At 45.9% G+C, this 25,384-nt stretch overlaps 1 protein-coding gene across 1 annotated transcript in view; it reads right to left on the reverse strand.

The window, feature by feature from the left end:
* Positions 1-586: 586 nt before the first annotated feature.
* Positions 587-25,384, reverse strand: part of Prep (prolyl endopeptidase) — a 97,965-nt gene continuing 73,167 nt past the window's right edge. Inside the window, exons 11-15 of the mRNA XM_055616124.1 lie at positions 13,187-13,323; positions 10,759-10,853; positions 8,117-8,248; positions 4,070-4,226; positions 587-1,346 (exon numbers count right to left, since the gene is read on the reverse strand). Of these exons, the coding sequence (XP_055472099.1) occupies positions 1,052-1,346; positions 4,070-4,226; positions 8,117-8,248; positions 10,759-10,853; positions 13,187-13,323 (816 nt within the window). The 3' untranslated portion in view covers positions 587-1,051. The remainder of the gene's footprint in view (positions 1,347-4,069; positions 4,227-8,116; positions 8,249-10,758; positions 10,854-13,186; positions 13,324-25,384) is intronic.

Genomic DNA, 25,384 nt, shown 5'->3' on the forward strand with positions numbered 1-25,384 from the left:
TGGGCAAACGGGTGAATAATCTTAACTCTCCCTCCACAGTTCTTGCCTGTCTATGTGTGGTTCCTGTGTATAGTGTGAGCATGCGTGTATGCCTGTGCAGGGGCACACGGAGGCCTGAGGATGTCCACTGTCTCTCTCGGTCACTATCCACCTACCTTACTGCCTTGAGACAGTCTCTCAATGAACCAGAAGCTCACCATTTCTGGCTAACCTGGTTGGCCTTCGCCAGGCATTTTATATAGGTTAGGCACCGCTTATTCAACCTCAGCAGGTCCTCAGGCTCTCAGAACAAGCACTGTTGTCCACAAAGCCATCTCCCCAATCCCAGTCGAGATTTTTTTTTTTTTTAAAGTGGCGTATAAACCAAAAAGAGCCCGATCATATGTTTACCCGTGTGGGTAACAGCACTGACGGCCAGCCATCTCCCATGGCTGCGCCCATCAAAGTGAGACGAGGTGGATGGAGTCGGCCTCTCTTCAGTGGTCCTAGTATTCCAACTGTTTGCACAGTGGTTACACTTTTCATTCTGGTAGCCATCTGTATTTTGAGGGCTCCCTCTCATTGCAAAGGAACCAAAACTAAAGCGTCCCACTCTTAAATAGCATTTATTAGTATTGCAGTGGAGTCCCCTTGAGGGCTCCCATTTATTTGAGGTTATATGCTATGCTTAGAGAAGTAACTGCATTGAGCTATTATATGTGAGGATACTCAAGAATGGCCCTCTCTCAGATCCCTCACTAATTCAGGGATCGAACATTCCCAACATGTTCACTGCCATTCTACCCACACATGCCCCCCTTCGCCCCCTTTTAAAATATGTACCTGGATAGAGTGGGGAAAAAAGTAAAAATAAAAACTAAAACATCAAGGGCTCGATAGAAAGGAGAAGCCTAGAAAAGATAAAATCCCCACGGCAGTTCTGCTCAGCTGCTGTCTGTGAGCGGAAGCACGGTGCTCACGCGGGGCGGCGCTCGGCCCAGTGGTTTCTTGGTGGGGATGGTGTGAAAGCCCTTGAGGTTTCCTGTGACTGGCGGGAGGAGCTGAAGGTCCTTTACTGGATCCACTCGATGTTCAGGCACCGCGCTATAAATGCAAACATATCTGAGACTTCTTCTATCACTTTGGCAGTGGGTTTCCCGGCCCCGTGGCCAGCCTTGGTGTCCACGTGGATGAGCAAGGGGTTGCTTTGCTTCCGGCTGCGGCCCACGATGTACTGAAGCGTGGCAATGAACTTCAGGGAGTGCAGCGGGACCACACGGTCGTCGTGGTCGGCGGTGAGGAGAAGCATGGAAGGGTACTGGATGTCGTCTGCCTCCGGGAGCTTCACGTTGTGCAGCGGGGAGTACCTAGGAGGCAAAGGTACTTCCATGAGGATGGATACCAAGAGCAGAGCCGCTCCAGACAACAGGCAAGGAGGCCAATGCCACACACGGACCTCTCTGCCAGCCTAACTTCACTACAGAGGACCGCAGCTGACGGCACAGGAAGGCCCCCGGCAGCCTGCGCTGCCATCCTTTAAGGCCTGACCGGGGATCCGAGTCATTTACTTAGCTCTAACCTTGGGAGGCTGTATAAGAAAGGAAGTCACTGGATCAATGAAATAACCTGACTGTTTAACATTTTGTATTATCTATTTAGCTGCTTATCTATTGCTGAAGGATTTGGAACCTGCACTGTACTGGTTCTCTGTCCTTGAACAGCTCTCCTGATTGTATCTCGGGCTAAAGGCTGTTGCTCTGGGAAGGACACTCCTGTCCTCTCGGCCTAGCCCCTGGACATTTGGCCAATGGAGAGAAAGTAGCAGGAGGCACTTTGAAGCAGAAGGCAACTTTGACAGGTTAGTTGATTAAGAAGGGTTTTAAGAAGAACCGAATTAAAGAGTTCTTGACAACAGTTTCATGAGAAGAACATCTACACATCTTTTCTTTACATTCTGCCCATTATTAATGTCTCAGTTTTCTAAGTTTTGCACTAATGGACATAATAATTTGTTTCAGTTTTTGAAGCGAAAGTACAGGAAGAGTATGAATTCTGCTCAATTTACCACCTGAAGTAATGGGAGTCTGAAGCTGAGTTTGTCACTGTGTAAGGTGGTGGATGGCGCTGAAAGGTTTAAATTAGCAGAACTAACTCTGTTGTTTCTCAAACTCCATCCAAGGTTAGCTTGTCCCTGGAGTACCTTGGTTCCTAACCTTAAGTTCTCAGGAAAAACAAAAACAAAAACAAACACACAGAATGTTCTCAGCAGCTTGCAGCTAGACACAGCAACTGAGGGAGAGCCATAAAGATGGGGTCGGTTAAGAACACGTAAGTTGTTCCCAGGGTCACAGTGCTCCTCTTGGCAAGCTATTCTTCTCTGTGGTTTGGCCAGGTGCTGTTAATCAACTAGGTCAAAGTGCATTTCATTCCTTTACCTTCTGTCCAACGCTAAGGCTTGGAAGCCCCTGCTCCGGGGTTTTCCCTTTAAAAACCCTGTTCCCTTGGAGCTGGCTCTCCCAACCTACTGTGTCAGGAAGAATTGTGACCCAAGCTCGAGCTTGAATAAAGACCCTTGTTTGTTTTCCATCGGACTCGTGTTCCTGGTGGTCTCTTGTGATCTAGGCGTAACAGCGGTGAGTCTGCCTGACCAACCACTGCATATGGGTTAATTCTCCGCACATTGTGGAAACCCGTCTATCAAAATTCAGAGAAATTCTGCACGAAAAACACTTGATATAATTCCTGGTGTGTTCCGGGGACACACCCAGAGCCCCTGTAGGGCCCCTCCAGCTGACAGGGAGGACTGAGCTCTATGCTCATTCACTAGCACAAAAGGGAGGCCCAGTCCTGAATGAGAAGACCAGAGAAACAGAATCTGAAGTAGGAATGCCATACATTCTTTTGGAGCTTTTTTCCAATTTTGAATTGATTTACATGCCATCAGATGTTGTGGATATTTTGATGTCTTTGACATATAATTCAAGTTAATCAAGGTTCAAAGATCTTTGTCCCCAGGTATAAATCTCCAGTTTATCTGAATTACAGTTTCTTTGGACAGTTATATATACCACTGAACATGAGTGAATAACCACAGGATTCAGAGCTAGCTTTTTTTTTTTCCCTTTTGAGAATAAAATTTAGTTGTTTCAAAGCATTTAATACAACACTTTAGATGAGGATATAAGGAACAAAGCTTAGTTATAAATCACAAAAACCTGACAAATTAAAAGTTGTTTTGAATCAAAATTTATGATTTTCTGAGAAGACTGCAATGGGAAATACAGCTGATAAATAATCTACTAATGTTTCATGTGGGACGTGAGGAGCCAAAGAGAAGGCAAATATCTCATTTATTCACTGTTATCACCAAAGCTGTTGAGGGTTATAAATAAAGGAAGTGTACAAACTAATGCAATTAAGTTCAGATATATGTGGGTATACTGTGCATAAAAATTGGCATAACTATATCTATGTCCTTGTTTAAGAAAGGCATATTCTTTATTGATATACGGCTTTATACTGTTTTATATTAATTCCTGGTTCCTGCAGTAACAAATGACTACCAGCACAGACTCATGTCGTTTTGTAATCAGCAGTCTGGACTGCTTCATCTCAGCATCAAGTCTCTCAAGGCCAAGTCAGTCAAGGTGTGAGCTGTCAGCGCTTCTATTGGGAAACTCCAGAAAAGAACTACTGCCAGTTCTTGGCAGAATTCACATGGCTGAGGGCTGAGGTCTCCATTTCTTCATGGCTGTGAGTTAGAGGGGGTCTCAGGTTCTCAAGGACACCTTTGCTGCCTGAAAACCCCCTTCACAGCAGGACCTAGATCAGTGTTTGACAGGAATGTTAGACGGCTATCTTGGTGAAAATGTGAATCTGGGGTTTTGGTTGTGACTCAGTGGTAGAACACTTGTCTAGTACTTACAAGGTCCTGAATTCAAGCCCTAGCACTTCAAACAAACAAAACCCAAGGAAGAGAGAAGGGTACCACTATATCTGTGACTTTGATTTAAACTACACGCAGCCAAAACACCAAACACTGATCTTGTTGTCCATGGTCACTAATATGTAAGTATTAAGGAAAACATACTTGAGAAGCCATTCAAAGTGTTGTTTACTGTCGGAGCAGCCGTAGTCAGTTGTCCAGGCATGACCAATAGTAAATTTGTGGAACTTCAACATGTCCATTACCCCAACCTGGGCAATAACACAGCCAAAGAGGTCTGGACGTTGATTTGCACAAGCAGCTGAAAAACCAAGAAAGAGAAAGGGAAGTTGTTTATCATTACACACCTAGACGGACCCAGTACTTTGTATCTTCAGGATGCTGGTTGTTCCATCCGTGGAAGAGAGGTGTTCATCAGAGATGATTCAGCCATCTTGAGTGTCCAGCAAGATCAAGAGGAGAAAAAATGGGGCGTCTTACCAGTAACAAATGTTTACTCCCCAACGTGAGTGTCACGGGGGATGACCTGATAACTGATGTCCCTTCTCCTACCCAACTCGCTTTCACAGGTGATGGGGAGACGAAAGAACTTACTCAGATCTCTGGGGGAGAAGATGGGCTGAAATGTGGCTCTAACCAAGGCTGGTACAGTCTACCCTTTCTTTCCATGTTTTGCTGCTGCTTTTTAACGGACGATCTGCTGAATACTTGCCAAGTAATATTTCCTGTAACATCATGGTCTGATGCTTTGTACTTGGTTGCTAACTATGTTGCTCCCGGGGTCTGCTGGTTGTCTTTTACGAGCAAACACTCATGTACCCCAAAATGACGTTTGTAAACTTGTCTAAGAACCATTCCCGACTAGCTGACTAAAGGGCCTACATCTGGGCAGGGCAGAAGTGGGGCAGAGGGAAAGTACGTGGGCATTGGGACAGAAAGATCATGGGAAGGAAACAGGTACTGGAGAGGAAGGAAGGAGAGAGGTCACATTGCCTGACAGCCATGGATGGAAGAAAGTAGCCCAGATGAAGAGCATTAGGAAGGATTTTGACAGTATGGATGGGGGCTTGGGAGGGAAAGGTAGCTTAGGAGGTACTACCTGCCCTGTCCCAGGTGAAATAAGGCTATTTTAAAATCTGCCAAGTGTTTGTGACTTTCATTGATTATAATAGTGGGTTAGATAATACCACTGTAATAATTATAGAGATAATAATAAACATTATTAGACCACACTTATAAATTATCTCCAATAATTTTCCATAAATAAAACTAAATTCACTAGGAAAGACAACTTAATGAGCTATTCCTGTTGTTTTAAATGGAGGGAAATCCCAACCATTCTATTTTATCAATAAAGACTCAGGAGCCAGATGCTGGGTGAAAACCTGCTACCTCAGAGAGGCTGAGAAAGCACCCAGCTGACCTTCCTTCTCAGCTCACATCTAGATGGAAAAAGCCCAAAAAATGCAAAGTCAAAGGCTTGCTAGCTCAAAAGCCCAAAAGCTCCAAAAGCCAGAGAGCTAGAAAGCTAAAGCTCCCTCTACTTCTCCATGCTGTCTTAAATACCCTTCTCTCAAAGCCCCTCTTTCCGTTAATCCCTGTCAGCCGGCTACTTGCTCTACCTCTTGACCTAGGGTTAACCTTATTAAATCCTGTGCACAGAAAGCTCTAGGATTAAAAGTCTGTGCTAGGGCTGGCTGAATCACCACACCATAATCACCACCACATCATAGTCACCTGTTTATAATAAACAAAGTTCTTGGATTAAAGTTGTGTGATAGGGCTCACCCACACCCAACAAGAAAGCGGGTTTTACAGTTCACAATTTTGGGGTTCACAGTGGGATCAAATATTCCTGCCACCCATTACCACACAGCACGACAAAGCTGCTGCTAAGGAAGGTCCGGTGCTATGAAGTAGGGTGGAGGCCCTGGTCTGGCTGTGAACAACAGCCAAGGAGGCTGGTTAGGAGTGTATCAAAGCTGCATGACTAGGAGTCAGTCACAAGATCTGGACTCTTCCTGTCTCTGGGAAACATAAAACAAACAAACAATGAAGCTCACACTCTATTTTGAGTTCATCACTTTCTAATAAACAGTGCAGAAGTCCCAGCTATTCTCTTAAAACCCCTGACTTTCTTTGGGGGTGGGAGGGTTAGGAGTGTGCACGCCTAGAACAAGCATACCAGCATCTTGACGCAGCTCAGTCTCTGTGGGTTTCTCAAAGGACTTGGCTTAAAAGGCATAAACTAAAAGAACAGCAGTCAGTGGATGACCCAGGATATCACAACACCGGTACCATAGTGTTCGCAACGGCCCCTCCCACCAAGCCTCGGACTCGCCCTTAGTTTTGCTGAATCCCTTGTTTGTAGTTCGGAACACATCAGAATCAGACTACTTATTACTTCCAGGGATGACCTTGGGCTGAGCCAGGGATGCCTCTCGGCTGCTCAACTTCTTGGCCCTGACCTGCCCATCGGCGTAAGACTCCCAAAGGTTTGCTGTCTCCCAGGCTCGAGTGGGACCTCCAGGCTGCATTCAAAGTCTCTCCTCTGGCTTAACCTTGGGGCACCTGCTTGGCCCTCTGAGGACACGAGCGTCTCTCACCACTCTGTTCGTCTGAGTGTCTTGGTTTACGTCTCACCTATCTGGCCAGAGATAACGCTCCGTGAAGGTAGAGGCATCTGTTTTGCTGACCCACCTATGCCCAACACCTGAAAACATGCCTGGCATTGCTTGATGTCTCTCGAGCTATGCAATGTGGGTCCTAAGAATCTGATCCCTCTGGAAGTTTAGGAAGTGCTCTTAACAGCTGAGTCGTCGCTTCCAGCCCCGCCCTTTCCAAATTCAAACAAACACTTGGGACAACTATATTTTTACATTCAGGAGCTAGCTGTGCACTTGTTTAGCACTACTCGGGGATTATACTCAGGTTCCCGTGTTTTAGGCAAGCACTTTACTATTACCAACCCACAAGCATTTGGTTAAACACTGTTCTACTGCAGAAAAGTCTAAGCACAAAAATCCAAGCTTTGACACGCTCAATATGTTACAAAGATGCATGGCCAGTCAACCCTGAGCTCCCAGGAAACAGTGGGCCGAAAACTCTCACCCATCTGTACTGTTTACACAAGTACCAGGAAACAGCCCCTCATACCCTAAACGTCAGTGGGTGAGGAGTCAGCAAAAAACAAAGACAAAAACAAAAACAAAATGCAGGCCTGCCATGCATGTGTTCAAGACATTGCCAGTGCTGCTGAGGGAGCCAAGCGTAAAGTTTCACGAGCCACCAACATTAGAAAGAGTGCCAGGCCTAAACCCCAGCACCACTATTTTCTGCTCCCAAGAGCTCAGTGTTTGTTGAGATGTGGACGCTAACAGTTTGTCCACCTCGCCGGGTGCTCAGCAAGTGTGAAGTGTTCATCAACTACTCCCTTCACTTCTGCACCACCACTAATGTACGGGCTCCCCTGGTGTACCCCTCTCTGCGCCCACGACATTTATTGTCGGGAGCCGCTCCCGCCATTACAAGATGGCGCCGGCTTCCTGCTTCCTGGTTCTTCTTGCCAGCATTTTCGCGCTTCTTGCCTGCGCCGCCCTGCAGTTTACGCATGCGCAGCTTTATGTTGATGAGGGTTTAGGCTGCAATCCAATTGCCAGCCATATACTGATGAGGACTCGAGCAGAGCACCAATTACAGACGGACAGGTCGCCTTGCTGGCTATTTAAACGGGGCGCTGCCAGGGGTTTGGGTCCTTCACCATCTGCAAGAAAGAGCTGTACAATAAACTTGCCGCTGAAGAAATCCTCGGTTGTTGCGTCGTCCTTATCGGCAAAGGCCGCGCGCGACAATTTATCATCACACAGCACAGCTCTGAACAAATGGGCTCACATCTGACCAGGTCTGAGTGGCACAATCGGGGGCTGGTCAGGTTCAGTTCTGTGCCGGCTGGATGCTGCCAATCTGTGGTTTTAGCTTGTGGAGGGTGAAGTCGTCAGAGCAGGCTGAGTTTGCTCAGTCTGATGTAGGTTTAGACACCCTTCTTTGTCAGTTTTCAGATACGCAAATGCCAATGAGTTTTACTCTCTCTGTGCTACTGCTCCCATCTGTGAACCGCGAAGGAAACAGGGGCTGTCTGAAAACCCTGAGAGGGTCAGCTAGTGTTCGCAATGAATAAGACCCAGTTCTCACCCACTAAGAGGCCTCCGTTGGACCCTCCATTGATTGTGAGCCTCCTGGGAGACGTGTAGCCTTCCTTGATGAGGTACTCAGCAGCGCACTGAAAATCATCAAAGCAGTTCTGCTTGTTGGCCAGGATACCACCTACAAAGGAAAAGACAATTAAAGACAACACGTCCAATGAGGAGAGGGCAAGGTTTGCACTTGCCAGTGTCAACAAGGTTCCTTAAGCCTTGCTGACAGAAATGCCTCAATTTGAATTTATGGACTATGGAAATCTCACTACTACCACCACTAGGAACCCATATGGTGAATCTGTATTTGATTTACGAACTGTAGAAAGAGGAAAGGATCATCTATCATGGAAGAGAAACGAGGCATAAAAAGGACTGTGACTTTGAGACGTTGAATGAGAAACAGAACAGGGACTCCTGTGGCCACCAGCCCTGAGCTCCCCCAGCACACGCCACCAGAAGCTGCTGGCATGGGCTGTGCATGGGTCCTGCTCCACAGAACCCGTCCTTCTCAGCAGTAGTTTGGAAAGAAATGGTCCAGCTGTGCTCAGCTGCTAATTTAAAGGGAAGGTGGGACCGGCTGTTAGGTAGTGCTGCAGCAGGCCAGAGTGGGAATTTCTGACATCAGATGTCTCCCCCCGGACCATCTGGGCATCACCACCTGTCACCTGTATGTAGGCCCTTCCTATCCATGAAGCCAGAGAAATCACTCAGAAGGAAACAGTTACAGGGTCTCAGAATACTAAAAGGAAAAAAGGCCTCAAAGGAACAGATGCTTGAAGTAACTGCCTCTGAATGAGCAGAGAGCAGACCCAGATCTAATTAGATATTCAAGATTAAGCACTTGCGCAAAAATTCAATTAAACATGAAGCAGTGCTACAGAAAGAATTTTTTTTAACATCAAAACAAATGTTATTAAGATTTTAATAAGCAATTACTGGTGAATTAGAACAGCTAGGATTACTTAGTTTCCAGGAACAATACCATTTGGTGTATATGCCTATTTTTTAAAGAGCATTACATTTTAAGCTCAATGAACAGAATGAGAATTAGACTCATCAACGTTCTGCATACCAGGCTATAACTGGAAAAGGTCCCCTTCTGGTCCTTTCACTAACATTTTAAAGCAGTCAAAAAATAATTTAGCCTCAGTCCAGCTCCAACCTGCCTATTCCCAAGGTTTTACAACGGTTGGTCTGATTAATGAATGGGTGCAGAAAGTAGACCAGGACCAAGGGCATCTTCCCTATTAGATGAGGTCCATTTTCCCAGAGGTAGGCTCTGGTTCAGGAGTGGCCTTAGGATCATCAGATGAACCAAGACAGTCTTAGCCTATGAATTTGGGATGTACATCAAATTTATGCTACATATATACTTTCTTTTCCTTTCTTCAACCATCTTTTCATATCACAGTATGCATGATAACTGAGATCCACCTTCTATCAGGTCAACAATCAAGTCACTTCTGTGTTGTTTCAAATATGGTGACAACTGTGATGTTCCTGCAGTTTGGTTGATGTCAGGTGGCCCATGAGTATGTGCTGGACAGCAAGATCAGGTCTTGGCCTCTGCGGCACTTAGTCCCTTCTAGGCACTTTGGAATCTTTTTATAGGTTCCCTCTCGGAGCTGAATTGATGTGGGAAGCAGAGCCTTAGGCCTGGGAGGGCTGAGAAAAATGGTCTGACATGTTCCTGCAAGTGAGAGGAGATCATGTCGGTTGGTGCTGATGAAAAGCCCCTAGCACTAATGCCCACTCGGCCATGTTGTAAATGATGGCAGAGTTTGGGAAGTGTAAGGCTGGAGGGAAAGCGGTCTATGTTCTGCATCACAAGGAATTACACAACAGCAAGTGAAGAGCAATCCTGGTTGCATGAAAGTCTGGACAAGGGTGTAAGTGGCTCCATATAGAACGAATGAAGAGACAGAGCTTTCCCTGTATGACTATCAGCAAAACCTCAAACCCTGGCCCTCTAGAGGATGAAGCTGGAAGTCGTAACCATGCTTTGTAAGCCCAGCAAACAGATATAGAAAAACCAGGAAAGAATAAGGGCTAAAATCTTGTGTCTAAAAGCTATATACTTAGTCTTCTCAGCACAACGCAAGGCAGGCATACTATCTTCAAATGCTGGGAGCTAGGACAGGGCCATACTGGGAACAGGGAAGCTATAGGAGGTTCCTTTCCCTTAGCAGATATTGCCTGCTTTGAAGCCTCTTTAGAGATAGCCAGGTAATGCCAAACTGGAAAGCAAGGTAACCAGGAGCAGAACCAGGCACCAGAAACCCTCACCTCCTATAGCAACTCAGGTATCGACCCCCAAAACAAACAAACAAACAAACAAACAAACAACCCCCCCAACCCAAACCAACAAAAAAAAAAACCCCAAAAACCAAAATCCCACTATGGTCTTAGGAGGAAAATGTCTGGAAAACTGTGCTTCATTATCCTAGACTACCAAGGAAAACGACATGAAAAGAGCTGTTTTTAACGGGGGAGTGATGCATGCAAGGTGTCCAAAAAGGGCCTCATTCCGCTAGAAAGCTCTCGCATCTCTCTGTCCCGGCTCGTTCAAACAGGAAGATCAGCACAGCCTGGGCCTCAGCAGGCCAGACTCTGGCTTTTGCAAAGAAAACACCTCACCTTTATGCCATGTCTCTCCATATTCACCGCCGCCTCTGATGTTAGCCACTGCGAGGACGCCTCCCATGTGTCTCACAAAAATGAGCCTGGACACGCTGCAAGACAGTGAAGACAGTTCAATCCTCCAGCAACTGCCGAGCAAGCACCAAGACTCCTCCCTCCTTATCAAAGTAAAAACGTGTCCCAAGAACACCCCAAGCAGAACAGCGCACATCCAAATAGGAGCCCAGTATTTCTACATTACTTGACTGAACTGAAAAATATGCAACCCTGGATTGCTGTTCACCTGCAAAGCTCATGTGTTTTCATAGTGCACTTCACGTTCCTACACTGGTAAAGAGTTCACTGTGCGAGTCATAGTGCAGATACAGGAATGGCCAGAGGCCCCCCTTTCACACCAGTCTACCTGTGCCATGGCTATCATGGCCAACAGAACAACGTCGGGCCAGGCAGGAGCGATGCGGTATTCCCAGTCACTCCTGACAGTGGACCCGCCAATGGGTAATTCTGTCTGCACTGACCAACTGAGAAAAAAAACAAGCTCCTTCTGGAACAAGGACTTGCCATGCACACTTCCACTTCTAAGGAAATTTAGATGACACTCAGACAATACGGGATGTGAAAGGATGGGAGAGCACACAGAACTGGAGAGGAACAAGCTTCGAGGCTGGACAGTGTGTTCTGGAAATAAAAGACTCTATAGCACAGACTGTCCAGAAAAGAAAAATACTAAGCCTTTTGGAAACTCTGGATTTTCTTTCCTTTTTCTTTTTACTCTGACCCTAAACATGTGCAGTGAAAATTATTTTGTTTGGAACACTACCTCTGGTGTTGTCCTTCTTTTTGTTAGAGGTGAGACTGGGATCACTGAGGAGATGAAAAGCAGTCAGAACAAGGTCGCTACACTCAAACTAACCATGCCCAATTAGCTGAAATGACTTAATGATTTGGTCCTTCACATTTTCATGCATCTCTGATGGTCTTTCTTGAAACTATGGCATCCACTGTTGGGATCAAAGGGTCTAGGGATCATCTCTTGATTCCTAGCCTAGAGGTCTAAAAAGAACTTACTGTGCAAATGGACAGACTACTAGCTTTAGACACAGTAGACCCACTCAGGGATCGCTGTGGTCTCGGTCCTACTGGGATGAAAGGAACTGGGAACAGTGGACACGTCTCTTGTTACTCATTGGCTAGAATGTGTCACTACCCCTGCTTTTAAATAGCACTCTCATTGGAAGCTATAAAAAGAGTAGCAAACAATGCCATGTTTAGGCTCATCTAACAGACACTAGCCTGAGTGTCTCAGAACCAATGTGACCTGTGATTGGACCACAGAGATATAGCTGAGCTAATTTGACAGCTTCCAGGAGAAGGGTCCCAAGCAGTAAGACCGCTGCTACCTTTCAGCCTGACTTCAGGCTGTGCCCTGGGCAGTGTCACCAGAGCGACACTCCACTGGAACCTCATCATGAAATACTGCTCTACCATGATTTCATACAAGAGCTCCCTTTGTTCTGCTAACCAAAACAAACAACCAACTCTTTGGCATAGTCCAGTCTCATTTACAGGATTCTGAGGGCATGGGCCATCTTTCAACTTCATTAAATCTAAAATAACGAGCAGTTACAGTTATTGAATGTCCAAAACAAGGCAACAGCTTTCTTGTAGTCACGTTTAGGACAGCTGGTTGATGGATATGAACTAGTATGTCCCAGTCATCATCAGTCCACAAATCTCTTCACAAATAGAAAAGATCCTGGGTGAATCTGTGAACCAGATTTCAAATGAGGTACTATTCAGAAGTAAGCTTAATGGCGATGCTTCAAGCATGAAAATCCTTTTATGAAAAACACTCAAAGCAAATTCCATTTCATACTAGGAATAAAATATTGAGGTTGAAAATTAAAAAAAAAATAAAAAAAGAACCCGATGAACTACTTAAACAAACAATAGCAATGCACAGATGAAGATATAAGCATTTGTTATCTGGGAAATAGTCACAGAACAGTTTAAAATGAATGAGGCATTAGAGTGTTCAGAAAAATTAACACAGTGCATTTGAGGCCTCTGCTGAGAAAATACAATCATTAGCTATGACAGCGTTCCTCTGAAGAGACGCAGATGCCAGTGGCAAGCACTGAGAACAGGAGCGTCTTCGTAAGACTGCAAGGGATTGCTATCTTTTACAGCCAGGCAGCTGTAGACTCGGCAGCTACTCCTCGAACAATCTATCCTACCGGGGGCATCAGATAATGATAATAGTGATCATAAAACTGGCTTGTGATGGCCCTACAGTTACTAAGTAAAAATGCAAGCAGTTATCTAAAGTCCTGCCCCTCTGTGAAACACCAAGCAGGCAAGAAACAGGTGATTTAGCAGATCCCCACTATGTGCAGAAAGCACACGTCAAGTGTCCCGTGCTTACCTGTAGTTGGGTGTGATGGAGATGTTGAAGCCACCGTAGCCATATAAGAAAGCAGGATGCGAGCCATCCAGCTTTATGCCTTTTTTATGTACAATAAACATAGGAATCTTTGTGCCATCCTTGCTAGGGTAGAAAACCTACAAGGAAGGAAAACAGAATCCTTAGTTACAGCAGGATGTGGGAGATATGTGCATAGTTTTAAAGGTGAAAAAAGAAAAGTTACTGAATTCTCTGCTCAAGGAAAATCACGGTGAAAATCTAGTTCTGCTGAAGGGCTCAGGTGACAGTGAGACCATGTTTTCATTTCACAGAGATGGTTGAGAGCCGATAACATGAATCTGGAAACTGAGAGAGGAGCCTGAATTCTTGACCCATCTCTAGCTAGGTGCTTTTGGGCAGGCTGTTCATCTTCCCTCAGCCTTAGTTTTTAATCACCCAATGTGCCCAGCATGCTCATCTCAGGGCCTTCATGGAGCCACAAAAGAGAACAGGCATTCAGTGATTTGCCAATCAATTTAATCTAAGAAGACTTCTTGTCTTGAAGACAAATTTCACGTTCAACTTCCTCTCTAAAGGTCAAGACACTCAATATGTCTTCATTTTTCTATGTCTAACTATTAAACAAATGTTAGTGAGAACAAAAAAGATTAGCTTAGAGAATTGATGAGGGACATCATGGAATCCTATTATTCTTGGCTAAACAAAGCATTTTCTCAGTGTGGGTAATCAAGGCTCATAAACCTTTTCTAAATCTGGGCCATCTAGGGTAAGTTCAGTCAACATTTCCATATTCATTACTTTTGGGATAAAGGATTGAAAGAAAAGGATAAGGAAGGGAACACTAAATGCGGCTCCTGCGATAAGCCATAGACTAAGTGATAAGCTACAAACAGCAGATAAACAGAATGCTGCAAATAGCTTTTTCTGTGAGCAAATGTATTTTTAACCCTCCTGACACTGGGAAGAGGCCTGGCTCAGCTGGGCTTGAAGCACCCTGTTGACCTAGGTCACAAGAGAGAGAACCGAGTTTCTACGCTCTGATTTTAAGAGTTACACTGCACCAGAAGAAAGTTTAGGGGGTTCAGCTCTGCACCAGAAAGCTGCCCCAAAGTTCTTGGAAAGAGAGGGAGCAGGGAGGAGAATGTGGGCAGAATGGATTCAGGAACAGGTATTACAGGGGAGTGGCTGTCCTGGTTGGATCTCGTCTCCCCACTCCCCCCACTTGCCACAAGTTAGGGTCATCTGAAAAAAAACAAAAAACAAACAAACAAACAAACAAAAAAAAAAAAACACAAAAAACCTCCATTAGACTGCCTATAGATGGTCTGCAGTATTTTCTAGATTCATGATTGTGCGGCCCAGCTCACCATGGGTGGTGCTACCGCTGGGTGGTCCTGGACGGTATAAGAAAGGCTGAGCAAGCCACAAGGAGCAAGCTGGTAAGTGGCCTTCCTCCACGGTTCTATTTCCGTTCCAGTCCTGAGCTCCTGCGCTGGTTTCCCTCAGTAAGAAAACATGATGGGGAGGCCAAATAAACCCTTTACCCGCAAGCTGCTTTTGGTCATGGTGTCTTTATCACAGCAACTGAAAGCAACTAGGGCAGTGGGGAGCACTCATCTTGTTTTTAAAAATTAAAAAAAAAACCCAAACAAACAAACAAACAAAAAACCCCCCAAAACAAAAAACAACTTGTTGCTAAAAAAAAAAAAACAACTATGATTTCTGACTATAGAAAGAAATGCTGCTGAGACGTGGAATAAGTCTGGCAGTTTGGAAACCATGGGGGGGGGGGCTCTGCAGATTCAAATTGATCAGAGGGAACAGTTCTGTGTGAAGTTACGCTGGGTGTCACTAGTAGAGGGTGACTGTGTGGCAGGAAACAGTAAATACAGGGTAAGAGCCACCTTAGAAGAATGACAGCTACAGGACAAGGGAAAAGACGTGTCTCTTCATAAAGCAAACAGCTGCGAAACCTAGTGTTCCCTGCAGCTACGGACATGTGCACGCACTGTCCCAAGTCCCTGCTTAGCTTCCCCTCCCCCAAGCTCAATCTCAGCTGGCTCTGGGACCAAAGCATACCTCTACAGTGCTATGAAAACCCCGAACCCCCATGTCTTCCAGTGAAGACACTTAACCATGACTTAAGCTGGGGTGGTTCCAACTTAATCAGAGTTCCAACTATAATCATGGTTCCAACTATAATCATAGTATTTTAAACTGTCCAAAAGTCTAAGGGCAAGAAAACACCCCATGAAAAGGCCATTTTTATCTTAAAATACACACATTGCACCTTTTCTTCTGATAACCGAGCCTTAACTGAAGCCCAATTCACTCTGTGAACATTTTGGAAATTGTCATTAAAAGGAGTCAGGGCTGGAAAGATGGCTCAGTGGTTAAGAACACTGGTTGCTCTCCAGAGAGCCTGGGTTTGATTTCCAGCACCCATGTGGTAGCTCACAATGCCTTTAAGTCCAGCTCCAGATCTGATAACCTCTTCTGGCCTCTGAGGGCACCAGGCACACACACGGCACAGACATACTTGCAAGTAAAACATCTACAATAAAAAATACAGCAAACAACCACAAAACAAACAAAACAGAAAAATCCAAATGAAAACAGAACAAAAAAGAGGTAGTCTAGGCATTTCCCATCATACATTGGGTTCTTTTTGAGGCCACTTTGCTAGACTAGGAGAAGCCAACAAACTCCCTTCACAAACTCCACCAGAACACTCTGCATTAGGTCTATACCCGTGATTTTATGATCCTCCGTGGCTGGGTCTAAGCATCTAAGAAACATTTTAAGGAGTCCCTAGACCTGCAGGCTTGGTGCATTTCTCAGATACTCTCCTAGGCAACTGTTATCATTTCTAAAGCTCTTGGGACACACAATTGTCTCTACCGTCTTTAGCTGCCAGCTATCCTTGTCTTTTCTTGCTCAGTTTAGGACTCCTAGTCAACCCTGTTTTTATCAAGGTGCCATGTAAAGAACCAGACTCAATTAACAGCAAAAAGTATCTCCTGTGACCAACCAGCTCACCCAGACCCTGGAGTAAGTGAGTACCCAGGAATGAGTACCTAGCTTACCCAGACCCAGAACTGATTATCCAGCACAGAGTACACAGCTCAGCTGGCCCAGGAATAATTATCTAGTTTATTCAGACCTTGAGTAGCGACTGTTTTTTTTTAATTAAATTTTTATTTCTTACATTAATTACAGCTTATTCATTTTGTATCCCAGCTGTACCCCCTCCCTCATACCCTCTCAAATCCACCTTCCCTCCCTCATCTCCTCCTATGCCCCTCTCCAAGTCCACGGACCCTCCTCCATTGCTGGTGGGAATGTAAACTTGTACAACCACTTTGGAAATCAATCTGGTGCTTTCTCAGACAATTAGGAATAGCGCTTCCTCAAGATCCAGCTATACCACTCCTAGGCATATGTCCAAAATATGCTCAAGTATACAAGAAGGACATTTGTTCAACCATGTTCATAGCAGCTTTATTCATAATAGCCAGAACCTGGAAACAACCCAGATGCCCCTCAACGGCAGAGTAGGGGTTGTTAAGCTGCTCAGCTGCCTGGGCTTGTTCACAGTGCCAAGACAAGACATAGCAGAGACACAGCAGGTGCTCTTAGGCAGGGCTGAAAAGATAACTTCGCAAAGATAATGTCCCTAGTAAGAAGCCACCTGTCCTTTGAGCAATGACTAATGCTGAGGTGAGAAAAGATGGGGTTTAATAGTGCACTTTGTGGAGGACCAGACCCTGGCCATATAGGCCATAGAAGACCTGTGTGACTGTCACCTCCACAAAAGCTGACATAGAAATCAAAGGAGCCCAGCTGGTGGAAGTGGCCAGGACCAGTTACAATGACAAACATGAAGATCAGCCACATCCCGGGAGGGGGCTCCATACTGGCTCCAAACTCTGTGACGGGAAGCCTCACAGGGCAAAGGTCAAGGAATCTGACTAGATAATCCTGGGACTTTAAAGTGCGTCAGGCCTCTGAGGTCAGCACAACACTTCATCCCCTCATCTGACAAGCACCAAGGTAAAATCCAAGAAAACAGACTGCTGCTAAGCATCACCACCGGCTGTCAGCTGCTCACCTCTGCCCACAGCTTCCTCGATCCCCTCACCAAGCCCTTCCAACCTGTTCATGCCTGTAAACGTCTCACAGCTATGAAAATGCTGCAAATGTCTGAACAGGTGTGGGCTGGACCAAAGCATCTCTCTCCTTTCAACATAGTGACTGACAACCTCTGGGGCACTCCTAGCACAAATGTCCCTGTGTTAGAGACACTCTTGCTTGCTTTGTTGTCATTATACCCTGAAAGTGGAGACTCGATGAAGCACTTTAAAAGCTGTATCTGACACGGAGATGGTGATCACTGAGGTAGAGTGACTCCCAGGAAGCCCACCCTGCTCCAGACAGCCAATTATTAAACAAGGAAAACACCACAGAATATGGCCACGTCCTTCCAGTAAAAGTTTCAATAGTATTAAAAAAAAAAACAAAAAACAATTAAGGCTTTATTCTCTCTATCTGTCCATCCATCCATCCGGTTGTTTGAGACAGGGTTTCTGTGTAGCCTGGCTGTCCTGGAACTCACTCTGCAGACCATGCTGGCCTCAAGCTCAGAGATCCACCTCCCAAGTGCTGGGGCTAAAGGCGTGAGTCACCATGCTCACCTCCCAGATTCCTATGTTGATGGGATCTGAAGGTGATGCCTAGGGAGGGGTAAGGGAGAGGATGTTAATAAATAGGTCACCAGAGGTGAACTACTGGCTTCAGAAGAGATGGACAGACACCTGCCTGCTGTCTTGTCTGTCCACCCTCTGCCATGTTATGACACAGCAAGAAAACCCTAGCTACAGCCAGGCCTCAGGCTTCCCAGCTACCTTCTAGAAGCATGGGCTGAATAAACAATTCCTTACTGATAAGCCAACCTTAGGTGTATTTTGTTTCAGTTACAGAAAACAGACTAAGCAGATGAGAATTAAATTTAAAATAATTTCCAATTCTGCATGCTTGAAACCATGTTCTGAAAAGTAGCTGTATATTTAATACCATGAAAATACTAGCCTGCACTAGAAGGTTGTAATCCTATCTGTTCTTCAAGTATTTGCTTTTGGGAAAGGGGGTGGAGTTTAAGAGTCACCCTGGGGCAAAAGATATCCAGGCAAAGACTGCCCTGGGGTTTTAAGGGGTGAACGGGCATTCTCACAATACTGGAGGCATTTTAATTCCTGCAGGGAACCTCAATACAGCAGTGTCGGGCTATATAACAGACTGTTTTCATTATGAGGCGCCAACGATGTGTATGTGGGTGCTACACTCATTACCTCCGTTAGGTGGCCACAGATTTCTAGGCATAGTGGTGAGTCTCTTCCTGTCTCATTTTGTGGGGTAAGCCCTGAAGCAGAAGGCAAACTCTTAGCACAGGAGAGAAAGGTGGTGCTGGAGGCAACCTCGACCTAGCGGGTGGCACCTTTGTGGGTCACCTGGATCTCAGAGGCAGTTGGGTTTAAAAGCCCAGGAAGACTACAGTGATTATGTGACACAATTATAGAACAGAAAGTCCCACTGCCGCCATCTCACTGTGATCAGCGAGAGTGTGACCAGACATTTTCATCAAGGGCAAGGATGTCCCCACCTCCAAGCAGAGGCCAAAGGAAACACCGTCTACGGGGAACAGACAGACATTGCCAGGATCCTGCCACTGGGACGGGGTTTAGTCTGCTCACTGAGTGCAGGTATGCTGTCTGCTCATGTCTGAGACCAGAAGGCTGCACCTATCATCCAGGGTTATGAGCCGGGCACCATTTGCCATCAATCAGTATCTGCTGAGGGAACGACAGAGGGAGAATTGTACACTGAATGAATGTTCTAATCTAAAACCACCCAGGCCAGCTTGTTCCTGGGGCTCAAACCATTCCTGCCCCTTGGCATGGCAGCCTGGCCTTCCAACAGGACTCCTACTTTCAGACTCTGAGGACCTATACCTGGATTTACCTCTGAGGCTCTTCCTTAATTTTTTCTTTTTTTTTTTTTAATTTGAGAGAGAGGAGGGTGTTGGATTCCCTGCCCACCAAGCTAGAGTCATGGGCAGTTGTGAGCTAACTGATATGGGTGTCAGGAATCAGACTTGGCCCCTGGAAGAGCAGCAGCAGGTGCACGTAACCACTGAACCATCTCTCCAGCCCCCCGCCCAGCCTCTCCTTTAATGTGGGTGACTTCCCATTACAGACATATTTCCAATCCCCTCAGAGCCAAGACTAGTCTGCCTTTGCCCTTGGTGAAGCCTTCCTGGCATCAATGCCCTGTCTAGAAAAGCAGCTAATGCATACCTTCAAAGCCGAATGAATCCAATGCCACATTCCTTTACAAAGGAAATTACAACTGACCAAACACCCATCCACCCCCCGCAGCTCATTATATTGATCTTCGCCCCCCCCCCCCCCCCCCCCAGTCCAGCTGCAGGCACTTCAAAGCTACCGATCAGGCAGGGATATTCTTTGCTTGAATATTTCTAATAAACCAGAGACAGAAACTTCAAATACTGCAACGACCATTCACTCCATTTTGGAGCTTGTTAGAAAGTTATTCTTTACCTGAAAGTGTTAAAATTACCCAAGACCGTAAGAAAACAGACAAATCAGAACCTAGTGACAGTGCATTCTTATGCAAGCTAATCAAACCCAAGATGGCTCAGCAGGTAAAGCGCCTGCTGCCAATCCTGATGACCTGAGTTCAATCCCAGGGACCCATGTTGTGTTAGATGGTTTTATGTCAATATGAGACAAGCTAAAGAGACAACTCCTACAAGTTGTTCTCTGTCACCCGCTCAACCCATACACACCACAAAATAAAAGGCAACACCAAACTGCCCATCAGTTTCTGTTTTTCCCAACAGGCTTTCCTTCATTTGTAATTCTGCTAAAATGTACACTGGCTTACCGGATATATGTGACACCCTTGTGGTGGGCCACGTGTCAGTTTAAGGACTTGAAGATGCTCTCCTTTTAAGCCACAGGAGGTCTATGCTATGGATCTGCCCATTCCAGTCTGGCTATTCTGACCCATAGAGGTAAAAGGTAACTAACGCCTGTAATCCCAGGTCAGAGAGGAAGAGTGTCAGTTTAAGAACAGCCTGGGCTACACAGCATGATTCTGTCTCAAAGAACAAGGAATGGACTACAAGAGAAAAGCAAAAGCAAATGGACAAGAAAATGAACTGGCCCAAGCCACACATCCTGTAAATGATGGGGCTGAGGTCTAGATGGGGTTTCTGGCCCCATACTCCATGATCTTAGCTACTGTAAACAGCGAATTGGCCACTCCCTGGACACTCAAGGGGCTGCTCCTGAGACCTTGGTGGTGGTCCTGTACCTTTTCCAAGGCTGTGTGTCTGTCTGCCTCTGCATTCAGCGTGTACGTAGAAGAGTCTGTGCTTAGAAACCACACACTAGGTAAATGCAGAGATGAGTTTCCCAACTGGGCCCTTTTTCAATTAAGCAGTGTAAGTATTTTAAATGGCCTTTCATTAAACACACACACACACCACACACAAACAGTAGCCTAGAATCTGGCCACTAAATGCTTTGCAGCCTGGAAAGTAATAAAATTAGCTCTGGCTGAGGGACGTAAGAGATTATATAAGCTTTTTAAGGTCACACATTCCCAGCCTATTACTAGTAAAAAATATTTAACATCTGACATTTTCCTTATGTGTAGCTGTTAATCTATTAATTTAGCAACGCCAGGGCAGAGAGCTTTATGGATCTTAAACTGTTTAACTCTGGTAATTTATTGCAAGAGACTGCACCTGTGTCATAAAAGTTCAACAAAGATATTGAAATTCAGTTCAAATTCTCATTAACTCAGAACTGTAGCAGAACACTTATTTACTGTATTAGAAAAACAAAATAAATACCCAAATGCCCTGAGTAGAATGTTCAATTACAGACTAGAGGGAAATGTGTGGCTTTAAATTTTTGTGGGTGGTAGTTAAGAGGGGGAACTGTTGAAGGGAGCAGATGTTAGTGAGGAAACGGGAACAGGGTCTGTGCAACTCAAGGCAGCATGGGGGGGGTTAAAAAGGACTACGGAAAAGAGTGGCTCTGTCAAATGTACTAGAAATCTAACCCCAGCGTAATGTCCAATGACTATTATTTTATTTGCACATTCAACATAAACCTCATACTTATCGTGAGACCCCGAGGGGCGGGGCAAGTATACACAAAGTAGTTTTCCCTGCAGAAAACAAATGGCCAGATTCCCACGGGGTGAATCTGGTGCTAGACAAACCCAAGGCTGCTATGATCTTCTGATCTGAATCTCTTGGATGACACAAACCATCAAAATCGATTCTCCAGCTGAGTCAGAGGAGAGGAGTCCATGATGGATGGCTTCGAGTTACTCAAGGAAGCACCTCTGGAGCCCAGGGGCACCACTGTACTGTGCAGTTCCCCAGTGAGAAACGTGGGCAGTCTGCAGAGCTGTTGTCAATTAGGAAGGACTGTCTAGAGATGCAGAGGCAGATCACCAGGGGGGAGGAAAAAGAGGGTGTCTGGAGGAGCTCGGCAGACCACAAAGTCCAGAATTCCTGCTGGGAGGATATGGGAACAAATCCTTTCTGATTTATATTCTAAATTGGGCTGTGTGAAGTGTCCCTTTGTATCTGTGCCTGGAGATGTCACGGGTGAAACTGTACTCTTACCCTGAGAGCCAGCATGATGAAAAGGTTTGTGTATTGCTTTGAAATGTTCCTAAGCACCGAAAAATATACTTTTAATCACACAGCCTTCTTTTTTTTTTTTTTTTTTTTTTTTATCATCAGCGGTAATCAAGGAAATGAAAAGCAGAAGATGAATAATGTAAGTGTATTCATGGGAGTCATGAATGGAACATCGAACGCTGTACTGATGACAGACAGAGCATCAGGGATGTGCAGAAAAGCTGCCTGTAAAGCTAACACACACTGTACCAAAAACTCCACTGAGTGAGTTTCATAGAACATTCCTGACAGTTACCGCACAAAGCCTGGGCTCCACTGGAAGCAAGTGGCTCAGCAACCCCACCTACAGTGCTCCTCCCATCCTCTGCTCCCCAACACTCAATGGTTCCACGTGTGGCCAAATACTCATGGCCAAGGCTGGCAAGGATTGGAGTAACTGCTGTCTCTGTCACTGCTCTCCTCCATCAGACCACCCCACCTTGAACCTCTTCTCTCTGGCTTCCACAATGCAAGTTCTCTTTCTTCCCGGTACCTTAAATATTGGTGCCCTTTGAGACTTCCCTCCCTTCCCTCCTTACACACAACTGCAACTGTGCCCATGGGTTCAGTGACCACCATGCCCATGCCAGCCTTCACATCTCTGCAGCTATCTGAGCACCCGTAAGGAAGATGACCCGTAAGGAAGATGACCCCATTTGCAATCCACACAGGCCATGCGAGTCCTGCAGGGGCAGAGGCAGCCTGTCGGGCCTGGACTGGGGCTGCTTCCCTATCATTGGTGCTGGCTGTATTCTTGTTTCCCTGCTAGGCAGGCTGCTCTCTTTGGAACAACTTTCTAGGATGCCCCCTTCCAAAGTAGTCCTCGATAATTCTCCTCTGGGCTCCTTAGGAACTACCTGATAACTCCTTCTCACTCCCATTAAACTGCTAGACAACTCAGCATGACCAATGCTGCCAGGTAAAGGCTCAGTGCTTAAAAAGGGTCTCTGAAAGGATTATCTGCTTCAGCAGCTCTTCCACCATTCCCACTCAGCACCCTACAGGTCCTTTTGTGGGGTGACCCTGGGGCCTCGTTTAGAATAAAGCCACAAAGAAGGGCATTTTTGAAGAAACACAAACAATGCCTAGAATCATAAAGAAAATCTTGTTCTCATTCTCTTAAAGCAAGGCAGTGCTTTTCCTGCTTTGGTAATAGGGTACGACAGAAATAATTCCTAAAGACTAGATCTTACAAAAACAATTCTACAGTAAAACTGCAGCAAATGCTTGCTTCCGTCTTCAGTCTGTTCCGAGCGGACAAGACCAGAACAGGGATTTGATACAAGAGAGATGTTGCAGATGAGAACAGCCCTGGGTTTCCAGGTTTCTGGCAATGAGCCTATTTTACAGCCCATCACCTGTCACGGCTGTTTTCATTCAGCCAAGCCTCTATGCACATCTGTTCTGTGTTCTGAGCATGCAGCAGTGGGCGAAACTGCATTCCACAGGGAGGAAAGAAGTGTGAAAATGCGAAGTCAGCTCACAGGGAGGGCTTTGAAGAGATGATGAAAACGGGACCCAGGGAGGAAGGGCTGCTGTGGACACACTGACAAAGGAAGTGACTGAGTGACCAGGGAAGCGTGGTGTGGAGGTGGCACGCATGTATGAGCAAAACAAGGTGGCCAGGATGGCTGCACTCTAATGGACGAGAGGGAGGGTGGCAGAAGAGGAAGCAGAGAGAGGAGCAGAGCCAGGCTTGTGGGGGCCTGTGGACACTCAAGGCTGGAAAACTAGCAGGTGAACACAACTGTAAGAGACAGGCTACTAGTTAGGAAGTCACCGCATCCTACAAAACAGCATAGGACTGGCTCTCCATTCTGCCCATTCTTAAGGTCTGAGCCTGTGTTATATGTGACACGTAGGAGATGTCACTCCTGGACAAAAGGATTAAAGGCCACCATAGAGGCCAAACCCTACGCCTCGGTGCCACAGGGAGAAGCAATGCTTGGGTGGGAAGGCCCTGCACACAGCTCTTAGCATGCGGGGCTGCGGAGATGAGGTCTGACAGCAGGATGGACATACATGAGCATGGGCAGCTCCTTAGGGAAGTGTACTTGCTTAAGATGCACAAGGCCCTGGGCTCAATGCCCGGTGCTGCCAAAATAAATAGTCTCTAGCTTTAAGGCCCTGACATCCTGGAGTGGCTTGTAATGAACAAGTGGTTTCTGGCTGGAGTCTCAGTATAATATTTTTCACACGTCTCCTTAACTTTGAACTCAGACCACTGGCTACAGAAAACCTTGTGAGAAGAAAAAAGTTATCTCATTTATAAATAAGTTTTCTTGGCACAGCTATGCCAATTATTCTTCAAAAACAAATGACGCATTTGAAGAGAACCTGGAGAAATAAGAGTATGAAGACCAGAAAGCTGCTGTAGGGCACAGCTACCAAAGGGGGTTTTCCTTAAAAACTGTTAAGCTTTTCCTCCTGCAGCGTTACTACAGAACTGTTAGAAATGAGGCGGAGCGGAAGTGCTGACAGCACTGCCAACTCCTGCCCATTAGGAGACGATGCCACAAGCCCCACTAAACCCTATCTTCCTCCAGCTCTGCACCTAAGAGTGGAGAGTACGCTCTGCCACTCTCTTCTTTCTTCTGCCTCTTCATCCACCAAGTCAGCATTTTCCTTCCCTCCCTCTCTTCCTTCGCTGCCCTTTCCTCATCCAATCAACCCACAGAAGCTGTTGTCTTAGTTACTTTCCTATTGCCCTGACAAAACACCGTGGTCAAGGCAACATAAAAGAAACTGTCTGACTTGGGTCTCCTGGTTCCAGAGGGTTAGAGTTCATGACAACCATGGTGGGGAACATGGCAGCAGGTGGCCAGGCCTGGTGTTGGAGCATCAGCTGAGGACTTCCACGCTGAGACAGCAACCACGAGGCAGAGAGAGAGAGAGAGAGAGAGAGAGAGAGAGAGAGAGAGCTAAGCAGAGACCACAATGCCCATTCCCAGTGACACACCTCCTCTCACAAGGCCATACCTGCTAATCCTTCCCACATAGTTCCACTAACTGGGTCCTTGCTTTCAAATAGGAGCCTAAGGAGACCATTCTCATTCAAACTATGATAGGTATCCATACTGGGGGCTCAGTCCTGAGGCTTCTCCATGCCTTATAATCTTCCCTGCAATGTGATTGTAACTCTACTGTTCTCCTCCAGCAGTCTTCCCTATTACCTAGCCTACTGCTATAGATTTCAGCAATGCCTGGAATACTCTGCCATTGCTCCTACCGTTGAGGCTTTGGAGCAAGTTGCAGAGCCAGCATTTCCAACACAACCGGACCCACAGATCCCCGAGGATCATGCCACCAACAAGTCATATTATATGTGCGTTATCACAGTCCTTTCCAAATATTTAAATCAGCTATACGCACACTAAACTTTGGAATGGATAGACATGGCTCATATAATAAAACAC

The sequence above is a fragment of the Psammomys obesus genome, unplaced genomic scaffold, assembly GCF_907164565.1.
Source record: "Psammomys obesus unplaced genomic scaffold, mPsaObe1.curated_primary_1811, whole genome shotgun sequence".
NCBI classification, from domain to species: domain Eukaryota; kingdom Metazoa; phylum Chordata; class Mammalia; order Rodentia; family Muridae; genus Psammomys; species Psammomys obesus.